Genomic DNA, 27,540 nt, shown 5'->3' with positions numbered 1-27,540 from the left:
ACTTGGTGCTTGGGATTAGACACGGTTCTCGCTCAGCTGAGCTGACCTCCAGAAGCCAGCCAATGTGCTCAGCAGCAACCACTCTGCAGGGCGATGAGGGCCAGAAGTGGCAATCCAGAACCGAGAAAGTCAAGGGCTGCTATATGGCACAGCAGAGGAAGCTGCAGCCTACATTGCTGGCAACCCATACACAGAGCAGTATTTAAATCCTGGCTGCTCTGCACATGCAGTCAAGAATGGGCCAAGTGTTTCAGTCCTGCCACCCACGTGGGACCACTTGGGTAGTGAACCAGTGAAGATCTGCCTCTCCCTCTGCCAATTCAAATAAATGGAATTTAAAAATATATATATGGAGAATTTGGGGGGGGGGGGTTAAAGTAAATAGACCAAAAAATGTAAATACTAGACAACAGACAAAATTATAACGGGTATTAAAACATGTTTATGTAAATCAGCAAACGAAGCACACTTGATGCTTTAATGTAAAGATTTAAAATTCACATTATGAAAATTAAAATTTCTTTTCCCCGGCTTCACCTCCGCTTTCCCTGTGTATTGCTACACTGGTGCTTCCGGCTCCCATCAGCAGCAAGGAAAGTTTACTGCTATACAAGGTGGATGCTCGTCATTAAATCGACTTGAAACACCTTTTGCCCACCCAGGTCTAGCAAGCCATTGGCTGCCCATCCTGAAGAGGCACGTGCAAAGTCTTGGCATCACTCTGTATAACCAAGTACATTCTCCAGCAATTTCTTCAAAGGAGGTACACTTGAAATAAATGCTCTGAATTCTTCTATATCATAAAACATCTTTGTTCTACCCTGAAAATCAAACGCCAATTTGGCTGGATATAAGATTCTTGGCCTAAAACCTTTTTCATGAAGCACCTCTATGATTTTGGCCCACTTACTTCTAGCATCCAAGGTACTCAATGATAAGTCAGCTGTTAACCTGATTCTAGCTCCTCTATGGGTTATTTCTTTTTTTCCTTTGGAAGCTATCATGATTTTCTCCTTATCACTGGCATTCCAAAATCTCACCAAGATATGTCTAGGAGTAAGCCTGTTTTCATCAATCCTACTAGGTATTCGGTGTGCACTGATGATCTCAAACCTTGACTCTTTCTTTAATTCTGGAAAGTTTTCTTCAATTACTTCTCTTACTATGTCATCTGCTATATTGTCTTTATTGTCTTTTTCTGGAACGCCTATCAAACGAATGTTGGCACTTCTGGATCTGTCCTCCGTATCTCTTGACCTTTCTTCATTGATCATCTGTTTGGCCATTTGCATTGCATCCTTAGAGAATTCTAAAATCTGATCTTCTAGACTATCCATTCTTTCTTCAAGTGTGTCCATTACATTATCCAGGTCATGTATTGAATTTTTAATTTCCAAGATTTCAGGATAGAAACTCTTCACGTTTCCAATCTCCTCTTGAATCTCTCTGAAGAAATGAATCACATTTTTTCTAAAGTTTTCTTCTGTTTCCTGTATCAAGTCTGCTTCTTTGGCTGTTAGCTCTTCTAATTTTAAAATTCTGTATTTCTCCGTTTTTTTCAGCCCTGAGGTTCGGACAGTCTCTTCTCTCTCTTCTGCTGCTGATTCTTCCTCTTCCTCCTCCACATCCAGCCATGAGGCGTCTTCCCACTCTTCCTCTTCTATCCATGAGGCATCCTGCTCCTCCTCCTCCTCTTCCAACTCTGAAGATGCCTCTGGCTTATCAATCTTTACCTCCTTAATAAACAGAAAGCTCAAGCCATCATTGGTTGGCTTTCCTGTTCCGTGTTTTGAACCAATTAGACCTTTCCGCTGAAAGTGAAAAAAAAAAAAGTTACATATGTCTTTCAGGAAATAATTCTTCCATTTCCTTTTCTAAATTTAATATGGCTGCATGTTTTATCATGAGCAATTATTTGGAAAATTTTTGCTTGATCTTAAAGGTTTAGGTCTCCAAATAACTATTTCTCATGATCACATCAACATTTTGTAGTCTCTCACAGTCCTTGCAATTTCCATGAAATTATAATACGGAGCCAGGTGCAATGGTTCAGTGGCTAAATCCTGGCCTCATAAGCAATGGGATCCCATACGGGCGCAGGTTCATGTCCCAGCTGCTCCAGTTGCCTTTCAGCTCCCTGCTTGTGACCTGGGAAAGCAATAGAGGATGGCCCAAAGCCTTAGGATGCTGCACCACATGAAAAACCAGCAAGAGGCTCCTGACTCCTGATTAGTTCAGCTCTGGCTGCTGCAGCCATTTGGAGAGTGAACCAGTGGATGCAAGATCTTTCTTTGTAAATCGGCCTTTCCAATAAATAAATAAACCTTAAATGAAGAAAAAGAAGAAAAACAAAGCGTAATACATCTTGGCAGTTTTAAACACTAGACTGGTGTTGTGGCAGTGCAATAAGCCGCCACCTGTGATGCCAGGATTCCATTTGCATGCTGCTTTACTTCCAATCCAGCTACCTACTGACATGCCTTGCAAAGCAGCAGATGGTTCAAGGACTTGAACTCCTGTCACCCACATGGGAGGCCCTGGTCTTTGCAGCCATTTGTAGATTAAACCAGCAGATGAAAACTCTTGCTTGACCTGTTACTTTACCTTTCAAATAAATAGAAAAAACATCTTCAACAAAAACAAAGTGCAGCAAGCTATGTTGCACAGCAATTAGATTATTCAAAAAAGCATTTATTTGAAAATCAGAATGAGATCGAGATATTCTGCATACTGATTAATGACTCAGACAGCCATAAAGGCCAGGCTGAAGCTGGGAGCCCAGGATGGGAGACACACAAGAACCAGAACCATCATCTCTTGCCTCCTAGAATGCATTGTTAGCAGGTAGTGTGACTGGAAGTGGCGTGGCCTGGTCTCAAACCAGGCACTTGGTATGGAGCACAAGCATCCTGAGTGGCACGGGAGCCCACTACATCTTGAGGGCAATCTGGAACACTGCTTGGCAAATTAAAACCAAAAACGTGGTCAGTTATTAAGACCACTGGGTCAAGATAACTTAGAACCTTTTTCTTCTTACAGTTTTTATATTTTAGGAGTTGTGAAAACAAAACAAAAAATGTATGTAGTAGCAGAAGCTAAATATTTATCATCTGCACTTTATAGAAAGTTTCTCTACATCTGGGTTAGAATGGTACCTCGCACATGGCAAATATTGACTGAAAATGGACTATACCATCATACATATACAGACACACAAGAAAAACCTCTACATCTGAAGATGTCAATGGGAAGTGGGGCTGCCAGGATTACAACCAGTGTCCATATGACATCCTGGGAAAGTCCTGGCAAAGCAAGGACTTTAACCACTAGACCACCACGCTGGGCCCAAAGATCTTCCTCTATGCCTCCTCCTCTCTGTATATCTGACTTTCCAATAAAAATAAATTAAAAAAAAAAAAAAGAAAAATCTTTACATCTGAAGAATGACAGGCATTTGGTGCAGTGGCTTGATCTTCAGAACGCCTGCGCACCACATTGCAGTGCCTGGCTGAAAGCCCCAATTCTGCACGCCATCCCAGCTTCCTGCTAATGTATGACCTGGAAGGCTCAAGTACTCGGGTCCTTGCAGTACACAAGGGAGGAGGACTGGGCACCGGGCTCCTAGAGGTTTTGGCCTCACCAAACCCCAGTCTCTTCTTCTCAAATAAATATAAATAGCTACTTTATAATACAGCTGAGAAATTTACAAAATAAACTATCATGCTTTTAAGATAAAGGATATGAGAACAATCTAACACAATATAAAATATATCAGAAACAAAAATCTTATTTAGCACATGACATGAAAAGTGGCTATACATGATTAAATCATAATGGGCTTCAAAGTTTTATTTGAATCTTGCCAATTGCTAATGAGGATGTCACAGGACTACTTTATGTATTGAAAACAGAACCTAAAGTGTTAGCATCATGGTGCAGTAGATTAAGGCACTGTTTACAATGGCAGCATTTCATACAAGAGGACTGGCTTAAACACCTGCTACTCGGCTTCCTATCCAGCTCCTTGCTAATAATGTGTTGAGGAGGACCCAGCTCCATGGCCTAGCGGCTAAAGTCCTCGCCTTGAACGCACCAGGTTCCCATATGGGCACTAGTTCTAATCCCGGCAGCTCCACTTCCCATCCAGCTCCCTGCTTGTGGCCTGGGAAAGCAGGAGAGGACGGCCCAAGGACTTGGAACCCTGCACCCGTGTGGGAGACCCGGAAGAGGTTCCTGGTTCCCGGCTTCGGATCGGCGCGCACCAGCCGTTGCGGCTTACTTGGGGAGTGAATCATCGGACGGAAGATCTTCCTCTATGTATATCTGACTTTGTAATAAAAATAAATAAATTAAGAAAAAATAATGTGTCGAGGAAAGCAGCGGACATGACTCCTGGCTTTGGACTCCCAGCCCTGGATGTTGTGACCATGTATTTGAGGGAGTGAACCAGTGGATGAAAAATACCTCTTAATAACTCTTTAAATTAATACATCTTGGGTTCGGTACCATGGCTTAGTGGCTAAAGTCCTTGCCTTGAACGTGCCGGGTTCCCATATGGGCACTGGTTCATGTCCTGGCAGCTCCACTTCCCTTCCAGCTCCCTGCTTGTGGCCTGGGAAAGCAGACGAGGACAGCCCAAAGCCTTGGGACCCTGCACCCACGTGGGAGACCTGGAAGAGTTACTGACTCCTGGCTTCGGATCAGCACAGCACCAGCCGTTGCGGCCACTTGGGGAGTGAATCATCAGATGGAAGATATTTCTCTGTCTCTCCTGCTCTCTCTATATACCTAACTTCCCAATAAAAATAAAGAAAGAAATATGTCTTAAAATAGGGCCCGGCGGCGTGGCCTAGCGGCTAAAGTCCTCACCTTGAAAGCCCCAGGATCCCATATGGGCGCCGGTTCTAATCCCGGCAGCTCCACTTCCCATCCAGTTCCCTGCTTGTGGCCTGGGAAAGCAGTTGAGGACGGCCCAAAGCTTTGGGACACTGCACCCTTGTGGGAGACCCGGAAGAGGTTCCTGGTTCCCGGCTTCGGATCGGCGCGCATCGGCCCGTTGCGGCTCACTTGGGGAGTGAATCATCGGACGGAAGATCTTCCTCTCTGTCTCTCCTCCTCTCTGTATATCTGACTTTGTAATAAAATGAATAAATCTTTAAAAAAAAAAAAAAAGAAATATGTCTTAAAATAATAAAGTTGGGGCCCAGCGCAGAAGCCTAGTGGCTAAAGTTCTCACCTTGAATGTGCCAAGATCCCATATGGGTGCTGGTTCTAATCCCAGCAGCTCCACTTCCCATCCAGCTCCTTGCTTATGGCCTGGGAAAGCAGTCGAGGATGGCCTAAGGACTTGGGACCCTGCACCCGCGTGGGAGACCCGAAAGAAGGTCCTGGCTTTGGATCAGCTCATTCTGGCCATTGTAGCCGCTTGCAGAGTGAATCATTGAACGAGAGATCTTTCTGTCTCCTCTCCTTTCTGTATATCTAACTTTCCGTGGAAAATTAAAACTTTATTATTAAAGTTGAACCTAATTTTTATTCAGCCTTCAAAATCTTTTTCCCAAAGATTAATGGTCCTTTATACATAAGCCTTACAGATTTATACGCTTACCAGTTTTTCTTGAATCCCATATCTTCTTCCTCGATATATTTTTTCTTCATCTTGTGGGAGTACACCTTGCAGTAATTCTTTCATAAAAGGTTTTTGACTGGTAAATTCTCTGAGGCTTTCGAGGTTTGAAAAGGTCTTTGTTTCACCATCACATTTAAGTGATAATTTAACATCACATAAAAATTTAGGTTCAAAATCATTGTCTGTCAGAATTTTGAAAATATTACCCCATTGCCTATTAATACCCAATGTTGCGGATGACAAGTCGGCCGTCAGTGTGAGGATGGCTCCCTCATCACACACTTTTTCCTCTCTGGAGGCTGTCAGAATCTTCTCATTCCTGAAGGTCTGCATATTTCCCTCTTCTTCCACACCCTCACTATTTGTACTCTCTTTTTCTTCATCTTTCGTACGGATATTGTAGTTTCTGCATCTACTTCCTGCATCACTTTCTGAGACTTTGTAACCTTGCAATTTCTTACATCGACTACCGTGCTGTTTCACTTTGTCCAACTTGCTCTTCACCTCATCCATTCCTCTCCTAAGGGCTAAGCCTTCAGCACAGCCACATACTGCACAATGCTTCCCGCCCCTTTTCTCTCCCGACTGTGTTGTTCCTGAGGCTAACTCTCCTACTTGGTGCCACTCATTCTTGCTGCTGCAATTCTCTGAATGTTTCATTTCTGCTGTTTTACTTGTTGCAGGTAAATTTTGCTTTTGGTTACTTTCAAGAATTTCCCTCATCTCTGTAAATATCAGATCTTTGATTTCCTTCAAGACCTTGTACTTCTTTATAATACCCGCTGATGGGGCCTGCTCCTTACCCGATCCTAACTGCTTTCTCTGGAAATGGGGGACAATTTTCTGTTTCTTTTGACGTCTAGTCACTTTTGATTGTGTGCTGGACTTGTTGGACATACTGTGAAGAGATTGATTTCTTCTTACAGAGGTTTTGTTCTTGCTCACCAGCTAGATTTCAGAAACACAAAAACCTAAGGAAAAAAATAGAAAAACAAAAATCTTAAAACATGTCATCTGAAATATACAGACAGAACAATTTTTTCCTATTGAAGAATTCCAGCAACTCAGGAAGAAAACTGGCTAAGAAAATTACTATGTGGGTCCGGCCGGGAAGGTGGCAAAAAGAAGCCCCTGAAACAACCCAAGAAGCAGGCCAAGGAGAGGGATGAGGAGGATAAGGCTTTCAAACAGAAACAGAAAGAGGAACAGAAGAAACTGGAGGAGCTGAAAGCGAAGGCCGCGGGGAAGGGCCCCCTGGCCACAGGTGGAATTAAGAAATCTGGCAAAAAGTAAGCTGCTCCTTGGCACCTGAAGTGATGCTTCCCTCGACCCCACACGTGTCTGAACATCTGGCGTCTCGGCCGGAGCATCTTTAGTCGCCCATAGTTAGAATGTAGTGTCACTTTGGAGCCCGTTGTACATTTACAAATAAACTTTTGTAAAAAAAAAAAAAAAAAAAGAAAATTACTATGTGTATTCCATAAAAGTTTAATGTAAAGGGTCACTAATGAGATGAATATGACTTCCAAATTAAGTTTAAAAAAATGTATAATTCAGGGCCCGGCGGCGTGGCCTAGCGACTGGAGTCCTCGCCTTGGGCACCCCGGGATCCCGTGTGCGCACCGGTTCTGGTCCCGGCTGCTCCACTTCCCGTCCAGCTCCCTGCTTGTGGCCTGGGAGGGCAGTCAGGGACGGCTCAGGGCTTTGGGACCCTGCACCCGTGTGGGGGACCTGGAGGAGGTTCCAGGTTCCCAGCATCGGATCGGCGCGCACTGGCCCATTGCGGCTTACTTGGGGAGTGAATCATCGGATGGAAGATCTTCCTCTCTGTCTCTCCTCCTCTCTGTATATCTGACTGTAATGAAATAAATAAATCTTTAATACTATATCCAATTACAGAGCTCTGAGGTTTCTTAACACAAATTGCGGAAAACATGAGTCCCCTTTTTGACTACAGAGAATTGTTAACATTATGATGGTTCCTTAAAATTAGTTATCAACTGAAGATATTATTGCCTAGAATATAACTGTTAATATTGCAGGTGCTGAGAGCAGTAGAAGTGAATTCTGTAAGAGCTCCAACCCCAGAAAGGACCCATCTGCTAGAACGGACTCCCTCACAGCCGTCTGTGGCTTCAGCCACCGCACTCCATTGCAGAACTGCCTGACCTTGCATGGAGCGAGGCGACAGACTACCCTGTGGATGAGAAATGAAAAGGTGTATTACAACCATGTGGACAACAGTGGGATGTTAGTTCCTGCAGCCTTACCTGCGCGTAAGCGCGTTAACAGTGGGTCATCACTGCCGACAAAACCTAAACACAGAAAAACTGCACGCCCTTTAATGAGACTCGGTGACCTAAGGAAAAGAGAGCAGAATCAGCAGTCCTAACTGGTAGCTCTTTCTGAAGCCAATCAATAGAACATGTCAGTATTAACATGTGCCTTTCTCAACAGAAAAGCCCTAAAGAGGAGTCTACTGAAGGCCAATGTTCCCAGATCTGCCCAAAGTTACTAAAAGATGCAAGCATACTAAATCCACATCTATCCTGCTGAAACTTGAGGATATATACCTTTCGAATTCGCCAACATTCCTTCACATTAAAAGAGATTTAATTTGGGACTGGAGTGCTGGTGTGGTAGGCTAATCCTCCACCTGCAATGCCGATTCCCATATGGGTGCCAGTTCAAGTTCCTGCTACTCTACTTCCAATCTAGCTCCGTACTTATGGCTTGGGAAAGCAGGAGAAAATGGCTCAAGTCCTTGGATCCCGTTGCCTGCATGGGAGACCCAAAAGAAGGTCCTGGCTCCTGGGTTCAGATCAGATCAGCTCAGTTCTGGCCATTGCAGTCTTCTGGGGGAGTAAGTCAGTGGATAGATCTCTGTCCTTCTCTTTATGTAAATTTGCCTTTCACATAAAAACCAGTCTTTAAAAAGGTTTAATTATTTTGAAAGGCAGAGTCTCAGAACAAGAGACAGAGAATTTTTCATATGCTGGTTCACTCTCCAAAGGCCACAATGATTGGAGTTGGGCCAGGCCGAAGCCAGAAGGCTGGGACTGTGCCTGGTTCTCCAATGTGTGGGGGTAGGGTCGCAAGCCCTTGGGGCATCTCATGGTGCCTTCCTAGGCAGATTAGTAGGGAGCCGAGACTCAAGCTGGGATGTTGATGTGGCCAGTGACCATCCAGCCCCTGTGCCTCAAGGACAGCCCCCTCACGTTTAGTGAGGGGAGACTCGAGGCATCATTGCACTAACATCAAAAAGGGAAACTGTCGAGCAAGCAGATATGGGGAAGAAAGCAATCACTAATGTACTCATTTCTGGAGTAGAGGTTGAGGGTGGCGAGAGCCTACACAAGGTGCCAGAAGACTTTCCCAGGGAGGCAGGAGATGGATCTGCAATGAGTAGCAGCTGTACAGAAAAGATGGAAGAGGTTCCTTGTTCCTGGCTTCTGATCGGCACAGCACCGGCCGTTGCGGTCTCTTGGGGAGTGAATCATCGGACGGAAGATCTTCCTCTCTGTCTCTCCTCCTCTCTGTATATCTGACTTTGTAATAAAAATAAACAAATCTTTTAAAAAAAGTAGAAAAGAATTGAAACAAATACATTGCAGACAAAAAGTTACTGTGTGCAGACTGGGACAAGTGTTTGGTGACAAGTATTTGGTCTAGGCCAGGACATGGACAGAAGGAGAGAGAGTGGGAAGACCAAGGAATTTGCCTCTTTAGTAAATGAATGATGATGCCTATTATGTATCAAAATAAAGAACAGCAGAGGGGCCCAACACCATGGCCTAGTGGCTAAAGTCCTCACCTTCAACCCACCAGGATCCCATATGGGCGCCGGTTCTTATCGTGGCAGCTCCACTTCCCTTCCAGCTCCTTGCTTGTGGCCTGAGAAAGCAGTCGAGGATAGCCTAAGGACTTGGGATCCTGCACCCACATGGGAGACCTGGAGGAAGTCGGATCAATGCAGCACCGGCCATTGCGGTCACTTGGGGAGTGAATCATCGGACTGAAGATCTTCCTCTCTGTCTCTCCTCCTCTCTGTATATCTGACTTTGCAATAAAAATAATAAATAAATATTTAAAAAAAAAAAAGGACCAGCAGAGAACCAGTTTAAAGACTGCAAAATTGCCTGTGAGGTTTGAGGTGCTCCTTACAGGATCCATGAACAGGACGGGGGGGTGGGGCGGTATTTGGTGCAGCAGTTAGGAAGTTGCAGGAGGTATCTGCACCCCAGAACTGCAGAGCTTATGTTCCACTTCCAGCTAAGCTTGAGCTTCTACCTCCTGGCTGAGGAACTCCCAGACAGTGGGTGACGCTCAAGTACCCGGTCCCACCTGCCACATGGCAGACTCCTACCAAGTTCCAGCCTCCTGGCTATAGCCCAACCCAGCCCTGGTTGTTGTATACATTTGCCGAGTTAAGCAACAGATAGAATCTGTTTTTTTCTCCACTAAATAAAAGCAGCAAGAAGACCATGTAAAATTGACCTTCAGGGCCCAGCGGCGTGGCCTAGTGGACTTGAACGCCCCGGGATCCCATATGGGCACCAGTTCTAATCCTGGCAGCTCCACTTCCCATCCAGCTCCCTGCTTGTGCCCTGGTAAAGTAGTCAAAAAGGGCCCAAAGCTTTGGGACCCTGCACCCGCATGGGAAACCCGGAAGAGGTTCCTGGTTTCTGGCTTTGGATCGGCGCAGCACCGGCCGTTGCGGCTCACTTGGGAAGTGAATCATTGGACGGAAGGCCTTCCTCTCTATCTCTCCTCCTCTCTGTATATCTGACTTTGTAATAAAAATAAATAAATTGTGTAAAAAAAAATTGACCTTCAGCTCAAAATTATTTTGTTCTTTCTGCATCACCTATTAAAGGCTGGTTTGAATCCTGGCTACTGTGTATCCATGACACAACATTATGCTACTGACCCAGAAGGCAGCCTGTAAGCAGACGGAATACTGGTCAGTCTTTCCCTCTGTCACTCTGCCTTTCAAATAGATAAATCTTCTTTAAACACACATTCACAATAATCACACAGGCAAAGTAAAAGAAAGGCATATATCCAGGGCTGACACGGTAGCATTGTAACAAGCAAATGAAGCGAATGCTTCAACATTCCATAACCATGTGCCAGTTCAAGTCCTGGCTGCAGCAGCAGAAAGCAAGGCTTCTTTGACCATGCTCAGCTCCGGCCATTTGGGGAGTGAACCAGCAGATGGTACATTTATCTTTTCTCTGTCTCCACCCACACTATAATTTCAAAAATTTCACTCCACAGTAAGAATTGAACCAAGAAAAACAAACCATAGAACATTAAAATATAAAGTGTTAAATTCCCTTGTTGATAGTGAAATAAATAGTAAAATTACTTAAATTCTTGAATAACTCACCAGACAAAACTTAATGGAGAAATAATGAATGTCCATGTACGTGGACATTAACATCCTTCCACAAATTTTAATACGTACTTTTAAAGTGGGATTTTGAAGGAAATTTATAGACTTTCAAATATTAGAAAAGTCAAAAGGGTGAAAATTGAGTTAAACTGCTAGATTAAAAACAAGATGAACCCAGGAAACCAAGAGCTGAATACAATACAATGACATTCATGGAAGATTAACATAGGCACAGGAAAAATATAAATAAGTTACACTGTAATGAAAACACACACAGAGTCGGAGATGCAGGATAGCATGCAAATGAGAATCATAAACATTTATAATTAAGTTTGTGAAGATTTAGAAGTACTTTTCCATCTTCCTTATAACCCAACCTATTCTGGAGAACAGAAAAAAAGGAAATCTGATATTCTCTGGGAAGCTAGAGAACTTCTAGAACAATGGGAAAAAGTTACATGTTAGCATCTTCAAACTCACATTGACAAGCGCCTGGACAAGTGCCTGGCTCCTTGCTTTAGTCTGGCCCAGCATGGCTGCTGTGGTCATGTGGGGAGCAAAGAAGTAGATGGAAAATCTGTCTCTCCTTCTCTCCACATCTCTGCTTTCCAAAAACATAAATAAATCTTTAGAAGCTCATAGAAGTTATCAGCAGGGCTGATGTTGCAGTGCAGCAAATTGAGCTGATATGTGCAACATCAACATTTTATATGGGAAGGTACCACTTCCTATCCTGGCTGCTTCACCTTCAGTCCATCTCCATGCTAACGTACTTGGGAAAAACATTAGATGGGTCCTGCCACCCACATGGGAGGCCCAGAGGAAGCTCCTGGTTTCAGCTTGCCCAGCAGACAGAGCTATCTCACTCATGCTATTCCTTTCTCCCCGTAACTCTGCCAGTGGACTAGAGAAGCTACTGGTATGGAAAATCCAACAGGGCCTAACAAGTTTGTAGCAAGATAAGTTGGAAGAGAAGAAACTTGGTGACATAACCAAATAAGCTAAACACAAGAGGAGAAATTGTCTCTCAACCCACTTGGGTGAAGCTTCAAACGTCAAATTCACAGAAGTGGAACGGTGGTTACCAGGGGCAAGAGGAAGTGGGTAGCCACTGTTGTGTGTGTGCAGTTTCAGTGCAGGAAGATGAAAATGTTCTGCAGCTAGATGGTCACGCTGGCCACACAACATGTGAAGGCCCTTATGTAACTCACTGGACCCCTAGTAGGGTTCAGATGGCAAACCAGGAACACAACGATTAAGTACAGGTAGTTTCCCAATGAAACTTGCTATGTTACAAATTTAAAAAAAAATGTTTACTTCTTTATTTATTTGAAGAACAGAGTTACAGAGAAATCTTCCACCTGTTGTGTCACTTCCCAGATGTCCAGAACACCCAAGGCTAAGCCAGCAACCCCTCAGTGAGGCCCAGGAACTTGGTACTTCAGCCATCATCATTTGCTGTATTACAGGAAGCTGGATGGGAAGCAGAGGCAGAGCGGGGACTCCATCTCAAGCGGGAAGCATGTGTTCCAACTGATAGCTTAACCAGCTGCAGCACAACGCCAACCCTGTGTCAAGTGCTTTTTTCTTTTTGTAATCTAACTTTATTTCTTCTTAAGATTTTAAATTTGTATTGGAAAGGCAGATATACAGAAAGAGGAGAGACAGAGAGGAAGATCTTCCATCCAATGATTCACTCCCAAGCTACCGCAACAGCCAGAGCTGAGCCAATCCAAAGCCAGGAGCCAGGAGCCTCTTCTGGGTCTCCCATGAGGATGCAGGGTCCCAAGGCTTTGGCCAGTCCTCGACTGCTTTCCCAGGCTACAAGTAGGGAGCTAGATGGGAAGCGTGGCTGCTGAGATTTGAACCGATGCCCATATGGGATCCTGGCACGTAGAAGGCAAGGACTTTAGCCACTAGGCCACCACGTCGGGCCCAAGTTTTTTTCTTTTCATTGTTGTTTAAAAGATCTTATTTTGTTTATTTATTTTAAAGAGTTATTTATTTTATTGGAAAGGCAGATGTACAGAGAGGAGGAGAGACAGAAAGGAAGATCCTCCATCAGATGATTCACTCCCCAAGTGGCCGCAATGGCTGGAGCTGAGCCAATCTGAAGCCAGGAGCCAGAAACTTCTTTCTGGGTCTCCCACAAGGGTGCAGGCTCCCAAGGCCTTGGACCATCCTCAACTGCTTTCCCAGGCCACAAGCAGGGAGCTGGATGGGAAATGGAGCTGCCAGGATTAGAACCAGTGCCCATATGGGATCCTGGTGCGTTCAGGGCGAGGACCTTAGTCACTACGCTATCGCGCCGGGCCCGTTTAAAAGAATTTTTATTCCAAAGTCAGATAGAGAGAAGAGGAGAGATAGAGGGGAAGATCTTCCATCTGATGGTTCACTCCCCAAGTGAGCGCAACGGCCGGTGCTGCGCTGATACAAAGCCAGGAGCCAGGAACTTCCTCCAGGTCTCCCACACAGGTGCAGGATCCCAAAGCTTTGGGCCGTCCTCAACTGCTTTTTCCACAAGCAGGGAGCTAGATGGGAAGCAGAGCTGCCAGGATTAGAACCGGCGCCCATATGGGATCCCGGCGCATTCAAGGTGAGAACTTTAGCCACTGGGCCACGGCGTCAGGCCCCATTTAAAAGATTTTTAAAAGGGGCCAACATGATGGCTAATTCTCCACCTTCAAGCATCTGCATCCATATGGGGACTGGTTCATATCCAGGCTGCTTCTTTCCCATCCAGCTCCCTGATTGTGGCCTGGGAAAGCAGTGGAGGACGGCCCAAAGCCTTGGGACCCTGCACCCGCGTGAGAGATCTGCAGGAGGTTCTGGTTCCTGGCTTTGGATGGGCTCAGCTCTGTCCTTTGTGGCTACTTGGGGAGGGAAGCAGCAGATGGAAGACCTCTCTGTAAACCTGCCTTTCAAATAAAGATAAGTAAATGTTAAATACATACATTTGAAAGGCAGATTGATAAGGAGAAACCGAGATAATCTCCCATCAGCTAGTTTACTCCTCAAATGCCCTGAATAGCTGGGCTAAGACAGAAGGCACTCTACCTGTGTCTCCCATGTGAGTGGCAGGAATCCACCTACTTGGGCCAGCTTCAGCTGCCCTTCCAGGAATGTCAGCAGCAAACTAATGAGTAGCAGGGCCAGGCGCAGTGGCCTAGTGGCTTAAGTCCTCACCTCGAATGTGCCAGAATCCTATATGGGCACTGGTTCTAATCCCGGCTGCTCCGTTTCCCATCCAGCTCTCTGCTTGTGGCCTGGGAAGGCAGCAGAGTGGAGGACGGCCCAGGACCTTGGGACCCTGCACCTGCGTCACAAACCTGGAGAAAGTTCCTGGCTCTGGACCGGTGCAGCACCGGCCATTGCAGTTACTTGGGGAGTGAGTCAATGGACGGATCTTCCTCTCCGTATATCTGATTTTTCAATAAAAAATAAAATAAATAAATAAACCTTAAAAAAAAAAAAGAGTAGCGGTGCTGTGACTCAATAGGTTAATCCTCCACCTCCCTGCTAGTGCCAGCATTCCTTATGGGTGCCAGTTCATGTTCTAGTGGCTCCACTTCCCACCCAGCTCCCTGTCTGTGGCCTGCAAGGGCAGAAAGGATGGACCAAAGCCTTGGGACCCTGCACCTACAGGGGAGACCTAGAAAAAACTCCTGGCTCCTGGCTTTGGATGGGCTCAGCTCTGGGCAATTGCACACATTTGGAGAATAGAATAAACCAGTGAATGGAAAATCTTTGTTTCTCCTTCTCTCTGGAAGTCTGCCTTTCCAATAGAAATAAATATTTTTAAAAAAATGTAATAGTTGAGAAGCCAGAATTGTGATAGAGCAGGTTTCTCCTCTCCTGACATGTTGGCATCCCATCTGGGCACTGCTTTGAGACCCGACTACTCCCCTTCCTGGTACGATGCCTGGGAAAACAATACAATGGACCCAGGTGCTTAGCATCCTGCACCCGCTCCTACCTTCGGCCTGGCCACTACTGCAATTTGGGAGTGAATCAATGAATGGGAGATTGCGTTGTCTCTTTTCTCTATAACTCTGCTTTTCAAATAAATATCTTAAAATAATAACATTTAATATATATATATTAGCTGAAGGATGGGTATTTATAGCAGAGGCCAAGACCACTTGGGAAGCCCACATCCCATTGCAGAGTGCCTGGGTTCAGGTTCTGGCCCACTCCAGCTTGCTGTAATGAGGCAGCAGGACCCACTTCAACCACCCGGGGCCCTGCCGACCAGCACTTTGTTCCAGATTCCGTCAGTGAACCCCTGACCAGGTTGCTGTGGCCATCTGGGGAGGAAACAGTAGATGGATGGTTTCTTTGTTACTGTGCCTTACAAATAGGTACCACAGATCTTAACAAAAGAGAGCGATCTGCAACAGGGAAAAATGCTTATTAGAACAGAGATGATAGGTGGAAGAGCTCTCTCTTTGGTTTGTGTTTATATGAGCACCACACATTTTTAAACTTAACGCCACTAAGAAAAACACTGACTTCTCCCAGCTGAAAACAGACCGTCTTACTTGACTTGTAAAATAAAATGTCACAGGCTAAATAGGAGGGCACAGTGATACGGATTAAGCACAAAGTGAAAACAAGGCAAGAGGTGGGCAGAGTGGCACAGCGTATCAATCCACTGCGTGTTTCCTATGAGAGTAATGGCTCAAGTCCTAGCTTTTCTGCTTCCCTTTTTTCTTTTAAGATTTATTTATTTGGGGGCCCTGTGATGGTTCAGTGGCTAAATCCTTGCCTTGCACATGCCAGGATCCCATATAGCATGCAGGATCTCATACTACCCGCTCCACTTCCCATCCAGCTCCCTGCCTGTGGCCTAGGAAAGCAATCAAGGACGGCCCACAGCCTTGGGACCCTGCACCAGCGTGCGAGACTCCTGGCTTTGGGTCAGCACAGCTCTGGTCGTTACAGGCACTTGGGGAATGAATCAGTGGATGGGAGCTCTTTCTCTCTGTAAATCTGCTTTTCCAATAAAAATAAATGAATCTTAAAAAAAGAGAGATTTACTGTAAAGGCATATTTATAGAGGAGACTTATGTTTATCACACACTTGAGGAGTAAAACAGAGAATGGAAGATCTCTTCCTCTTCAGTCCTTTCCCCATCACTCTGTCTTTCAAGTAGGTGGAAATAAACACTAAATGTTTTCAGCTGTAAGTCTCTAAATATGAAGCTCACTGTGTCCTATATGCACCTAAACCAAAGCCTGAGTTTAGGCCGGGCTCTTGGTGCAGTCCTTCGAGGATGCTTGGGCGCTTGCATCCCCTACAGGCATACCTGCATTCCAGTCCCATTTTGCTCCCAGTCAAAATTCCCTGCTAATGCATTACTTTATGAGGCAGGAGGCGACAGCTGGGTCCCTGCACCCCCAGCGTGGGAGACAGGGTTGAGGTCCTGGCTCCAGCATGGCCCAGCCTGCCACTGGCCGACATTTGAGGAATGAATCAGTGAAAACAAAAATCGCAGCAAGATTTTTCCTCAAAGAAATTTTGAAGTTATAATGTGTAAATTTCAGCATGAGAAAGGAATCAATATTTAATGATTGAGATTATTATAATTGCAAGCACCAGAATCCCATGTGGATGCCGGTTCATGTGCCGGGAGCCCCACTTCGCATCCAGCTCCCTGCTTGTGGCCTAGGAAAGCAGTTGAGGATGGACAAAGCCTAGGGACCCTGCACCTGTGTGGGAGACCTGGAAAAGGCTCCAGGCTCTTGGCTTTGAATCAACTAAGCTCTGGCCACTGCGGCCACTTGGGGAGTGAATCATCTGATGGAAGATCTTCCTCTCTGTCTCTCCTCCTCTCTGTATATCTGACTTTCCAATAAATGTTTTTAAAAACAAGTTTATAGAAAAAAAATTATGAAAATAGTGGATGTCAAAAAATTTTGCGTCAAAATATCTTTTAATTCAAATTCTCCATAGATTTAACATGATAGCAGGAAAAGAAGCCTGAGGGGGAAGATGGTCCTAAGAAGTGGGAGGGAGACAATGCAACCCGATAGGCTGAGGTGCTACCTGCAGTGCTGGCATCTCATCCGGGCACTGGTTCCAGTCCAGGCTGCTCCACTTTCCATCTAGCTCCCTGCTAATGCACCTGGGAAAGCATTGGAAGGTGCATGGACCCCTACACCCATGTAGCAAAACCAGGTGTAGCTCCTGGATGCTGCCTGCCCAGCTTTGTTGCTGCCATTTGGGGGAGGTGCCCAAAAAAACTTAGGTTAATAATGTCACTGATATGTTAAAGGATAAGTTGCAGAATATACACAGTACAATCCTGGTGCTAAAAACATATGGAGAGGGCCCGGCGGCATGGCCTAGCGGCTAAAGTCCTCGCCTTGAAAGCCCCAGGATCCCATATGGGCGCCGGTTCTAATCCCGGCAGCTCCACTTCCCATCCAGCTCCCTGCTTGAGCCCTGGGAAAGCAGTGGAGGACGGCCCAATGCATTGGGACACTGCACCCACATGGGAGACCCGGAAGAGGTTCCAGGTTCCCGGCTTTGGACCGGCGCGCATCGGCCCATTGCGGCTCACTTGGGGAGTGAATCATCGGACGGAAGATCTTCCTCTCTGTCTCTCCTCCTCTGTGTATATCTGGCTGTAATAAAATGAATAAATCTTTAAAAAAAATATATGGAAAAACCCCACAAAGACAGGTTCAATTATATTAGTCAGGGGTTGCAAGCCCGTCAGATTCTACCATTTGGAAGCCCTGGTCACAGATAGTCCCCCACCCACACTCGCTCAAGATCACTGCAAAATAAATAATATTAAAGAAAAAAAGGGGGGGAAGTCTAGATCCATTTAAATAGTATTTTTTGAGGCAGGCATTGTTGCCCAATGGTTCAAGCTGCAGTTTGGGACTGACATTCCAAACCGAGATGTGTTCAAGTTCCAGCAGCTGCACTTCTGCTCCAGTTCTAAGCTACAGAACCTGTGAAAGCATGGCCCAAATGCCCGGGCCAAGTAAACACCACCAGGAAGCTCCTGGCCAGGACAGGCCATTGAGGACGCCTGGCGCGTGGACCAGGAGCTGGAAGTCCCCAGTCTCCCGACTCTGTTCAAGTTTATCTTCAAATAAATCAGAAAACCTTTAAAAGCATTTGCCAAAAGGCCCCGACTTCGTGGTCAGAAACCGTATCAGAACGTGGGGAGGTGTCAGCTTGCAAAGAGAGGCAACATAACCCTTGCTTTCTAAAAATTAAACTGAAAGGGAAGAAAAAGCCCCCACACACTTAAGAACCAGCAACTGTCAAGGAAATTCAAGTAGATAATAAACCTATGAAAAGGTGGCCATCTCAAACTAAGGAAATGCAAATCAACTCGCTTTTTTTTTAATTCACCTTTTAACATTTGGGGGAAATTGGCCAGCCTGGCCCCACCCAGCCAAGGTGTGTGAATTACTATGTACCTCGCCCACAATCAACCCTCAGGCGGTAAACACTCAAAGAACTTCCTGCCGGCCCGCAGCTGCTCCACACCGCCAGCGTCCAAGGCTGACCTGGAAATCCAACCGAGTCGTTGGATGCAAATCATTTACACGAGTGTTAATTCTCACGAATCTGACCGGATTGGACATTCTAGATAGCAATTAAACACAGCAAGTTTGAAGCTGCTTCACGGCTCTCACAACTGCGGTGTGCCTCCAAGCCCCTGGGCCTCCCGGCAGCACCCAGCTGCTCCCGCGGTCCTAGGGGAGAATCCCTGCCTGCCCTCAGGCGGGCCCCTTCCCCCACCCCAGGCTCACCTGCTCCCTGCGGGGCGCCTGGCCGTGAACGAGGTCTCCACTGCAGCCGAGTCCTAGGCCTAGAAGGCAAGTCCATGAAGAGTAAGCGAGCCCGCTTGGCAGGTCTCCAGCCCCGTGTTCGCTAGAAAAGACGCACTCAAGTCAAGGCCAGAGTCTGATGCTTGGCGCCGGAGAGGGGCTTCGAAATGGGGAAGGGAGGAGGTCTTGGCGCGAGTTGAGACTTACTACCTAAGACACGCAAGCACCCCTTTGGATATACGAAAAAGAATCAAGCCGACTCCTCTAACACTTGCAGGAAATGCAGGAGCCATTATCGGACTCCGCACGCAAGTTCCGCACCTTAGAGCTGCCCTGCGACCCGCACTGTGGCCCAGCGCTGCCAAGGCCGGAGCTGAGCCTTGGGGGGCTCTGCTTGAATCCCGGCTGCTCCACTTCCCATCCAGCTCCCTGCTTGTGGCCTGGGAAAGCAACTGAGGACAGCGTAATGTCTTGGGACCCTGCACCCACTTGGGAGACAGGGGAAACGCTCCCGGTTTCAGACCAGTTCAGCTCCAGCCTTTAGGGCTATTTGGGGAGATGAACGAGCGGATGGAGAAAGTGTCTCTCCTTTCCTCTGTAAATCTAGCTTCCCAATAAAAATAAGTAAATAAATAAACAAAACCAGCGTGAGCCAACCTCCCCTTCCCTGGGCTCCTGACCGCGCCGGAGGCTTCACCAGGTGCCTCGCTCGCTTTCCCACAGGTTCAGGTGTGCGCGGGACCGCCTCTGGGCCAGCCTCACCTGGGAAGACCCGCAAGGATCGCCCACAGAGACAGAGGCGACACACCCTTCCCCTCCTCCAGGCAGCAGGGCGTCTCTGGGCCCAGCCCCTTCTCCTCCCCAAGGCCTCGCTCGCCTCCCCGCCCCGTGCAACCCTGAGGGACTGCTGAGTGCCCCTTGCCCGCGGGGTTTGGCCGGGAGTGCACCCATTCCCCTCCAAGCCTGATACGCCCCCGCCATCTGCCCAGTTCAGTCCATTGCCAGGCCCCTGAACAGGCCGGCTTCGTACTTGCCGCAGTTCCCGCCAGCCCCAATGAGGATCAGTGAAGTTGTCACCCATTGGTCTCTGGGACTGTGCCCTCCCCACCCACCACCCTTCACTGCCTCCCCAGGAGAGTTCTAATTCCCCCTATCCTGACCGCACCTTCTGCCCTGCGGAGCAGGCACAGTTCCTGCCCCGCGGCCTTTGCACCAACTGTTTCATCAGCAATACCTGTCTTCCTAGTTCTTTTTTTTTTATTATTATTATTATTGGAAAGCCGGATATACAGAGAGGAGGAGAGACAGAGAGGAAGATCTTCCATCCGATGTTTCACTCCCCAAGTGAGCCGCAACGGCCGGTGCGCGCCCATCCGAAGCCAGGAACCAGGAACCAGGAACCCCCCCCCCCCGTCCCCCACGCGGGCGCAGTGTCCCAAAGCTTTGGGCCGTCCTCGACTGCCTTCCCAGGCCACAAGCAGGGAGCTGGATGGGAAGTGGAGCTGCCGGGATTAGAACCGGCGCCCACATGGGATCCCGGGGCGTTCAAGGCGAGGACTTTAGCCGCTAGGCCACGCCGCCGGGCCCCTTCCTAGTTCTTTTAAGGCGGGCTACTTTCTGTGCTCGGGCCTCCCAGACCACCTACGCGTCACACCCTGGGCCGGCGCCATGACGCACAAGGTTAAGCTTGTTCCTGCAGAGCTGTCGTCCCGTAGGGACAATGGTTTGGGTCCCTACCTGCTCCACTTCCAGTCTAACACCCTTCAAATGTCCCGAGAAAAGCAGTCAGGGATAGTCCAAGTGCTTGGGGGCCGGTATCCACATGGGAAAGCCAGAGGGAAGCTCCTGGCCTCAGCCTGCCTCCCACCCAACCCCGGCCTTTGCAGCCATTTTAGGAGTGAACCAGCAGGTACAACACCTCTCTCACTCATTGTCTAGCTCCCCTCTCCCCATAAACTCTATCAAGTGAATACATAACTTTTTTATTATGTTCAGTTTTAAGATTTTCAAGGATTTATTTTTTTATGTTTTATTGGAAAGTCAGGTTTACAGAGAGAAGGAGAAAGAGTTTTCATTTGCTGATTCACTCCCCAAGTGGCCGCAATGGCCGGAGCAGAGCTGAGCCAGAAGCCATGAGACAGAAGCCTCTTCCGGGTTCCCCAAGCGGGTGCAGGGACTGCTTTCCCAGGCCACAAGCAGGGAGCTGGATGGGAAGTGGGGCAGCCAGGACATGAACCAGCACCCATATGGGATCCTGGCGCGTGCAAGGTGAGGACTTTAACCACTAGACTCCCACACCAGGCCCTACATAAATCTTATTAAATAAAGCATGGAAGTTAAGAGGAAAGGGTTCATATACATGACTGCCAAAACTACAACACGATACACAGGACACCACAACCTCATGCAACTGTCCCCTGTCCCACTGGAGGCCAAAGATGACTGTTTCAAAATACCCAACATAGGGAGGCTGCTGTTGTGGTGCAGTGGATGAAGTCACCGCCTGGAACTCCCATATCACATGCCTGAGTGCTGGTTCTCATCCCAATTACTCTATTTCTGACCCAGTGGCCTGCTGATGTGCTTGGGAAGCAACAGATGATGGCTCAGTCGTTGTGGGGTGCGAAGGAGATCACATCAAACAAGACTAGGGGTTATTAAGCAGTCTTTATTAACCAAGCTTGGCGATATCAGGGCCCACTAGAAATTAGCAAATGACAAGTCCATATGGCAATTCAGTCTGAATCAAAACCCCAAGAAGAACAAATGGTGATTACACTGAAATCCATCCGTTAAACTGAAGATCTATGTCCCAGCTTCCCCAGCAATATAAGTTATCCTAAAGAACATACAGCGAACAACAACCTGGACACACTTACAAAACTGCAGACACTCCCCTTTCCCTGCCTCTCTGCCCACATCCCATCACTGCTAGGCCTCACCCCTCATGCAACTCTTGAAAATACACCAATTAGAAATGCAAAGCATCTTAGCATTAACATCTTTACTGTCCCGCCCAAGCAGTGAACAGAGGGTGAGGAATACAGATACACAGGGGCCATGCTCAGGGGCTACCTGTCCTTGGAGTCTGTCCGCAGGGAGCCAGAGAGCAAGCAGGTACTGCAGAGGCCAAGAGTCGGAATGCCAGAGCCACGGAAGCACGTGCCCAAGAGCACGAGCCCCTCCTTATCGGGGACCTTTATAGCGGGGTTTGCGAGGGGTGTGGTTACAACTCAATCCCACCCCCTCTCAGGTTTCAGGTGAGCGTAGGTGGGCAGGAGGACACACCTAAGTGGTGGTGGGGGAGTGGCTTTCAAGCTTATGACCCTGAACTAGCTGCCTACCCCACAGCACAAGTACTTGTATTCCACCATGTCTGTGTAAGACCCGGAGCTCCTGTCTTCAGCCTGGCTGAACGATCAGAAATGTTTAAGGCCAGTAGGTTAAGCCTAATGAGTTCCACCAGGATTCAGAAATTAAAACATCACCAAAGGGCTGCCACATGACTCAGCTGGCTAATTCTCCACTTGCAAGTGCCAACATCTCATATGGGTGCCAGTTGGTGTCCCAGCTCTCCACTTCCCATCCAGCTCCCTGCTTGTGGCCTGGGAAAGCAGAGGATGGCCCAAAGCCTTGGGACCCTGCACCTGCATGGGAGACCTGGAGGAAGTTCTTGGTTCCTGTTGTGGCCATGTGAGGAGTCAACCAGCAGACATAAGTTCTTTCTCTCTGCCTCTCCTTCTCTCTGTAAACCTGCCTTTTCAATCGATCAAATAAATAAGTAAATCCTTTTTAAAAAGATTATAAAAAATGCATCATAAAGTCTAATTGGAAGTCTAATAGACAAAAGTCATAAATTGATCTTTTGGTAATAGTGACAAAAATTGTCCCATAATGCCCTTTCTTTTTTCTTTTTTTTTTTTTTTAAAGATTTTGTTTTTTATTACAAAGTCAGATATACAGACAGGAAGAGAGACAGAGAGGAAGATCTTCCGTCCGATGATTCACGCCCCAAGTGAGCCACAAAGGCTGGTGCTATGCCGATCCGAAGCCGGGAACCAGGAGCTTCCTCCAGGTCTCCCACACGGGTGCAGGGTCCCAAAACCTTGGGCCGTCCTCGTCTGCTTTCCCAGGCCCCAAGCAGGGAGCTGGATGGGAAGTGGAGATGCTGGGATTAGAACCGGCGCCCATATGGGATCCTGGTGCGTTCAAGGCGAGGACTTTAGCCGCTAGGCCACGCCGCCGGGCCCCTTAATGCCCTTTCAAGTGGCATTAGGCAAGCTCAAGACGGAGATCTCTACCTTAACTTTACCAGAGAATTACAGGAGAAAGGAAAAGAAATTGAAGAAAAGACTAAAGCACTATGGGCCCCCAACCTCACCCTGCCTGCCCTCAGGGGCTGTTTTCTATGTCCCACCTTCCACTTAGATCTGTCTTTAAACCTATCAGAGGGTCTGTGTTGTGGTGCAGCACGTTAAGCTGCCGCTTGTACCACCAGCATGTGATAGCCTCTCACTTAGAGTCCCACTGCGTCTATCCAGCCGACTGCTAATAGTGGTGGCCCACGTGCTTGGGCCCCTGACAGCCGCATGGGAGACCTGCTGGAATTCCTGGCTCCTGCTTCAGCCTGGCCAAGTCCTCACTGTTGTGATCGTTTGGCAAGGGAATGATCTTTGCAATACTGCCTTTGCAATGAACAAAACAAACAAATCAGAGCAAGAGAGAGGAAGATAGTCTCTATCTTTTGGCAGGTGTAGGGGGCAGGTGGGGGTACAAGAACCCAGTCTGGCCTTCCCACGTGTGACAGGAACTCAAGAGCCTGAACCATCATCTGCTGCTTCCCACACATATTATCAGAGAGCTGGAGCAGAACCGAGGACCCAGGGGTTGATCCCTCCCTCTGGGATGTGAGCATCCCAAACAGAGGCTTAACCCACGGTGCCACAATACTAGTCCCAGAACATGTAGTTTTTTTCTTTCTTTCTTTTAAGATTTATTTATTTTTATTGGATAGGCAGATCGGAATTACGGAAACAAGGAGAGCCAGAGAGAAAAATCTTCTATTCACTGGTTCACTCCCCAAATGGCCAAAATGGCCAGAGCTGAGCCAATTTGAAGCCAGGAGCCAGGAACCAGGAGCTTCTTCCTTGTGTCTTACCCAGGTGTAGGGTCCCAAGGCTGTGGACCATCCACTACTGCTTTTCTAAGCCACCGACAGGGAGCTGGATGGGAAGTGGAGCAGCTGGGACATGAACCAGTGCTCATAGGAAATCCTAGTGCTTGCACGGTGAGGATTTAGACATTGAGCCATTGTGGTAGGTGCCCCAGCACATGTACTTTAACAACTGCATTTACTGAAAAGATGAAAGTAAGTGACGGACTCTCTAAAATGGCCAAAACTCATAGGGGAGAACTGGCAAATGTTTCTTGGGAATTGTCAGGGGGTCTGAGTTTTGAAGAACAAGACATTATTATCTGTGTGCCAGGACTGGGGGGGTAGCACACAAGCTGAACCAATCCTTAGTCCACACTGGCATGAGTGAGAACCAGGATGGGGTACATGCTGGGTCCAGTTGGACCGCAGCATCTACCAGTTCACATGAGGGCTGGTGCTGGGAATGAGCCAGGCTGGGCTAGGCTGCTGCACCCACTGGTGAGAGAGCTAGAATGGAGTGGGCTGGGCTGAGCCAGGTCGTAGTACTTGTTGCCAAATTCTGAGACTGGAGGCGGGCCATTTCAGACTGGGTTGCAGCACACACGGGATCCAGGGCTGAGAACAGGCCTAGTTGGGAAGCTTCCAGGACTCTGCTTCCGAGCCGCTGCTTCCACTGGTGAGCATAAAAGCTGAGACTAGGGAGAACCAGCCAGGCTAGGCTGCAGCACCCATTGACAAGTGCCAGGACTGGGTATGAATCACATGAAGTTTGGCCTCAGTGTGCTCTGGCAGGTACAAGATTCAGGACTGGGAGCATGTCTGGAAGGGAAACTAGGCTAGGCTGTACCCATAGCTGGTGAGCACAAGAACCAGGGCTGGGGGCAGGCCAGGCTGGACAAGGTGGCAGCACCTGCCAGCATACACGAGGGCCAAGTATAGGGTTAGGGAGGGCTGAGCTAGGCCATAGGCCCTGTGTGTGCACCAGAGCCAGATGGCATGTGGGCCAGGTGAGTCTGAAGCAGAGGCTGGCATGTGACAAACCAGGGCAGGGGGAGGGCCTGGTAGGGCCTATTGGAGATTGCCTGATTAGGCCCTGGCACCCACTGTATGCATGAGGACCAGGTCTGTGGTGGGTTGGCTGGGCTGGGCCACAGAACTTGTTGGTTTCATGAGAGCTGGAGCTGGGGGCAGAACTGACCAGAGAGCTGCATCCGCCGGTATACGCGTTGGCTGGTACAGGCAACCCTGCACTGGCTGGTGCACACAAGAGTGAAGTGTGAGGTCATACCAGGTAGTTTTCTCAACTGAATCATTGGACTCAGATCCCAGTTACAGGGGGGAAAAATTACAGAATGTGAGTGCCTGATGTCTGTGCAGTCCATGGGGGACCTGATAGGCAGTGTATCTGGGCCAGCTGGGACATCAACTGCCTCGCCAGAGGATGAAAAACAGAACAGGTTGCACAACTCTGCTGGCCAAGTTTTAAAGCATGTTCCTGGACACACTAAGGTGGAATTTGCCCACCAGTAGACCTTGGAAGGACTTCCTCATCCCTGGAGCGATGAAACTTGCAACACATCAGGGCTAATGAAACCATTGAAGTTACACTCTGGGAACACTCTTCCCCACTTTGGGGTCTCTAAGGTGTCATCACAGAACTGTCCCACAGCCTTGTGTGCTGATAGAGCTTGACAGCAAGGTATAGCCCCCTCTGCCTCTTCCCTTGTGGACATAGGAAAAAAAATTGAGGCATTTGTCTGATCCACCATCCTCCATATCTGACTTCCCCACCCTAATCAGAGGTCCACATGGACATGTATACCTCTCAATCATGTACATAAATGTTACAAAGGAAAATAAATTTTTTTTAAAATAATAATAAAGAATAAAAAATTGGTACCAGTGCATTGACTCAAGTAGCCAACATTGTGCCCACCTGCATGACTATCCCACATGGGCACTAGTTTGTGGCCCGTCTGCTCTACTTCCCATCCAGCTCCCTGCTTGTGGTCTGGGAGGCAATAGAGGGACCCCGCACCTGCGTGGGAGACCTGAAGGAAGCTCCTGGCACCTGGCCTCAGACCTGCTCAGCTCTGGCCACTGCAGCCACTTGAGGAGTGAACCAGCAGATGGAAGACCTTTTTCTTGGAATCTCTTCTCTGTAAATCTGCCTTTCCAATAAAAACAAATAACTCTTCATCAAAAACATCTTTGGGCCCGGCGGCATGGCCTAGCAGCTAAAGTCCTCGCCTTGAACGCCCCGGTTTCCATATGGGCGCCAGTTCTAATCCCGGCAGCTCCAATTCCCATCCAGCTCCCTGCTTATGGCCTGGTAAAGCAGTCGAGGACGGTCCAAAGATTTGGGACCCTGCACCCGTGTGGGAGACCTGGAAGAGGTTCCTGGTTCCCGGCTTCGGATCGGCGCGCACCGGCCCGTTGCGGCTCACTTGGGGAGTGAATCATCGGACGGAAGATCTTCCTCTCTGTCTCTCCTCCTGTCTGTATATCTGACTTTGTAATAAAATAAATAAATCTTTAAAAAAAAAAAGAAAAACAAAAACATCTTTTTCAAAAAAAAAAAAAAGATTCATAAGGGCCTAGGGCCATAGCCTAGTGGCTAAAGTCCTTGCGTTGCATGCCTGTGATCCCATATAGGTGCTGGTTCATATCCCGCCTGCTCCACTTCCTATCTGGAAAGCAATTGAGGATGGCCCAAAGCCTTGGGACCCTGCACCCAGGTCGGAGAACTGAAGGAAGCTCCTGGCTCCTGGCTTCAGATTGGCTCAGTTCTGGCCACTTGGGGAGTGAAGTAGTGGATGGAAGATCTTCCTCTCTGTCTCTCATTCTCTCTGTAAATCTGACTTTAAAACAAAAATAAATATTAAAAAATGTATTTTAAAAAAGATCCATGTTAAGAAAAAGCAGAGAACTAAGCAAGGCATGGCACGGTTTGTGACTGCTGTGCCCTGTAACCAGCTTCTGATGCCCCAGTGGAGGGGAGGGTGGAGCAGTGAGAACTGGTGAAGTGGGAGTCATGGGTGGACAGTCTGGGCCGGCCACACTCACTGCCCTGAAACTGGAGTCATCCCTGCCTTTCCTAGGGCAAGAGACCAACTGCTGTTCCCCAGGTCCACAGAGGCCCCCTCTCCAAAGGACCAGCCATAATAAAAGAGATGGTTTGGTTATCCCTCTTGGCACCGTAGCACATTCCAGTGCACATCTGCTAACTCTAACTTCTGTCTAGGGCAGGCTGGCGTCTGTGGACAGGGCACATCTATTTCTTTTCTCTTAGGAGATAATGATTTGGTGGCTGGTACAGTAGCCTAGCGGCTAAAGTTCTCACCTTGAACGCGCCAGGATCCCATATGGACGCCGGTTCTAATCCCAGCATCTCCACTTTCCCATCCAGCTCCCTGCTTGTGGCCTGGGAAAGCAGTCGAGGACAGCCCAAAGCCTTGGGACCCTGCATCCGCATGGGAGACCTGGAGGAAATTCCTGGCTCCTGGCTTTGGATCGGCATAGCACCAGATCTTCCTCTCTGTCTCTTCTCCTCTCTGTATA

At 47.8% G+C, this 27,540-nt stretch overlaps 2 protein-coding genes across 2 annotated transcripts; one reads left to right on the top strand and one right to left on the bottom strand.

Moving 5' to 3' along the window:
* Positions 1–716: 716 nt before the first annotated feature.
* L1TD1 (LINE1 type transposase domain containing 1) lies at positions 717–6,142 on the bottom strand. The gene is made up of 3 exons (XM_058681008.1): positions 5,609–6,142; positions 1,626–1,811; positions 717–1,580 (listed from the first exon to the last, which is right to left on the bottom strand). Exons 1-3 carry the CDS (start codon positions 6,140–6,142, stop codon positions 717–719), a joined length of 1,584 nt encoding a protein of 527 aa, XP_058536991.1.
* Positions 6,143–6,280: 138 nt separating this feature from the next.
* Positions 6,281–7,093, top strand: LOC131483251 (translation machinery-associated protein 7-like). Its single transcript, XM_058681001.1, has 2 exons — positions 6,281–6,312; positions 6,682–7,093. The coding sequence occupies exons 1-2, from the start codon at positions 6,281–6,283 to the stop codon at positions 6,920–6,922; spliced, it is 273 nt and encodes a 90-aa protein (XP_058536984.1). The 3' UTR covers positions 6,923–7,093.
* Positions 7,094–27,540: the final 20,447 nt, after the last annotated feature.

Source organism: Ochotona princeps, chromosome 2 (genome assembly GCF_030435755.1).
Source record: "Ochotona princeps isolate mOchPri1 chromosome 2, mOchPri1.hap1, whole genome shotgun sequence".
NCBI lineage: Eukaryota > Metazoa > Chordata > Mammalia > Lagomorpha > Ochotonidae > Ochotona > Ochotona princeps.
Note: the sequence above shows the minus strand (reverse complement) of the source record. Positions and strands in the feature narration are given on the sequence as shown.

Coding starts and splice junctions, on each gene's coding strand:
- L1TD1 (XM_058681008.1), bottom strand. CDS start 6,142: ATGGATGAGGTGAAGAGCAAGTTGGACAAAGTGAAACAGCACGGTAGT. Junction 1,812..5,608: donor ATGGGATTCAAGAAAAACTG/GTAAGCGTATAA, acceptor TTTCACTTTCAG/CGGAAAGGTCTAATTGGTTC. Junction 1,581..1,625: donor AAGACGCCTCATGGCTGGAT/GTGGAGGAGGAA, acceptor GAGAGAGAAGAG/ACTGTCCGAACCTCAGGGCT.
- LOC131483251 (XM_058681001.1), top strand. CDS start 6,281: ATGTTTCATTTCTGCTGTTTTACTTGTTGCAG. Junction 6,313..6,681: donor TGCTGTTTTACTTGTTGCAG/GTAAATTTTGCT, acceptor TTCCTATTGAAG/AATTCCAGCAACTCAGGAAG.